This window comes from Frankliniella occidentalis, unplaced genomic scaffold, assembly GCF_000697945.3.
Source record: "Frankliniella occidentalis isolate FOCC.00 unplaced genomic scaffold, Focc_3.1 Scaffold110, whole genome shotgun sequence".
Classification (NCBI taxonomy): Eukaryota; Metazoa; Arthropoda; class Insecta; order Thysanoptera; family Thripidae; genus Frankliniella; species Frankliniella occidentalis.
Genome location: NW_026267238.1, coordinates 208,844 through 210,457, shown reverse-complemented (window position 1 = coordinate 210,457; position 1,614 = coordinate 208,844). Strand labels below are relative to the sequence as shown.

General features: G+C 54.3%; 1 protein-coding gene across 1 annotated transcript in view; it reads right to left on the bottom strand.

Moving 5' to 3' along the window:
• Positions 1-712, bottom strand: part of LOC113205553 (protein krueppel-like) — a 7,404-nt gene extending 6,692 nt beyond the window's left edge. The window contains exon 1 of the mRNA XM_052270104.1: positions 670-712. Coding sequence (XP_052126064.1) covers positions 670-712 — 43 coding nt within the window. The remainder of the gene's footprint in view (positions 1-669) is intronic.
• Positions 713-1,614: the final 902 nt, after the last annotated feature.

Here is a 1,614-nt window from a genome sequence, read left to right as displayed (position 1 = left end):
ACTTTTGCACTTTACTTGAGTACAAGCTGCTGATTACTACGTATCATCTGCTAAAAACGCAGCAGCACAAGAAGAGTCCATAATGTGGTCACGCCCTTTTGCACTGGACGTGGCTGGTGTTAAATACTGTGGGAGTCGTCTAGACATCGAAAAGCCGCGCAACACTTAAAGGTTGTTAAGGAGGGCCTAGAGCAGAAAGTAAGAGGGAGAGGGAGAGAGGGGGGGGGGGTGAAGGGCATGAGTAAGACACTGCGGTACTAACTGAAAAACAACACACACACACACCTGGGCCTGTGTGAGTAATACCGTGGCGTGGCCGCGCTGCTATAGGGAGATAAAGTGCGTCCACGCCCAGCCGCGCCCAGCGTGCTCAAACGCAATAAGTACGGCGACTGCTGCGGTGAAGGAGGCAGAGTAATCGCCCGCTGGGCCGCAGGGGCCTAAGTGAGCCGGACCAGACGGGCTGACGCCTCGGAGGAGGCGGAGGATGACTCACGCGCGGTCCAGAGAGAGAGAGAGAGAGAGAGAGAGAGAGAGGACGGTAAAGGTGTTGGCCGGACAGACAGGCAGAACGGTGTTATGATGTGTGTGTTGTGTTGATCAGCAACATTAAGTGGGTTTCCTCCGAGCAAGTTGAGCCCCGCGTATACCATGCTGTGTGATGCTGACCGTGGGGGCCGCGGGGGTTGTCCTTGAACCACACCCACGACATGGTCCCTTCTCCAATTAATCCCCCAAGGTGCATTACATACTTTTGAATCTCTAGAAGGGAAAATTTAAGCAAATTTATTTTTTGTTAAAATAAGACAAAAACTACAGGTCAAAGGTCACATTTGGGGGGATGGGCTCGGTCACTTTTTCAGGGCACTTCCTTCTCGTGATTAAAAGAGACTATTTAAAATTAAGTTCCGTGGAAAAGTACCCGCGCCTTTCCCCTCAAAAAAGGTGGCCTTTGGACTTCAAGTTTTTTGTCTTATTCGAATTTCCCGTTGCCACCCCCTAAAGCAATTCGTGCACGCCCGCCCCGCTCCACTCGTGGGGCGCGGCGGATACTACTTTCTGCGGCGAATTGATAAAACCGGGCGTCGTAAGCAACGCCTCGCAAGACGGTATCAGTAAACACCCCGGCCGTTGTTGTTATTGTTATTATTATTGTTATTAATTTCCATCGGCCGAAGTCACAAAGCGATTAGGCGCGTGATTAACGATGGCAGGCTAAACAGCGGGCGGCGCGGCGGCGGTGGAAGGTAGTACAGGCCGTACGAAAATTATTACATCTCCTGATTGGGGCTCCACTACTTCGAGACCAAAAGGGCCGCCCCGCCCGGCCGAGGTGTCGGGGGTGTCGGCCGGGCCGCCCCCCGAGGGGCCCACAGCAGAGCTCAGCCGCCCCCGCGCCGCCGCCACCGCGGGAGATGGAACAAAAGGCTTTGGACACGAAATGCAATATTCCCCGATCAGGACGTGTGTGTTGGTATTGCCGCCGCTCCGCCCGAGCGCAGCAGCAGCACGCGATGCGTCCAATCTAATTAACATGTCAGCCATAATTCATGTTCTAAAATTGACTCCCGTCTACCTTTTGCCGCGCGCGCCGGCCAGTCCCCCCCCCTCCCC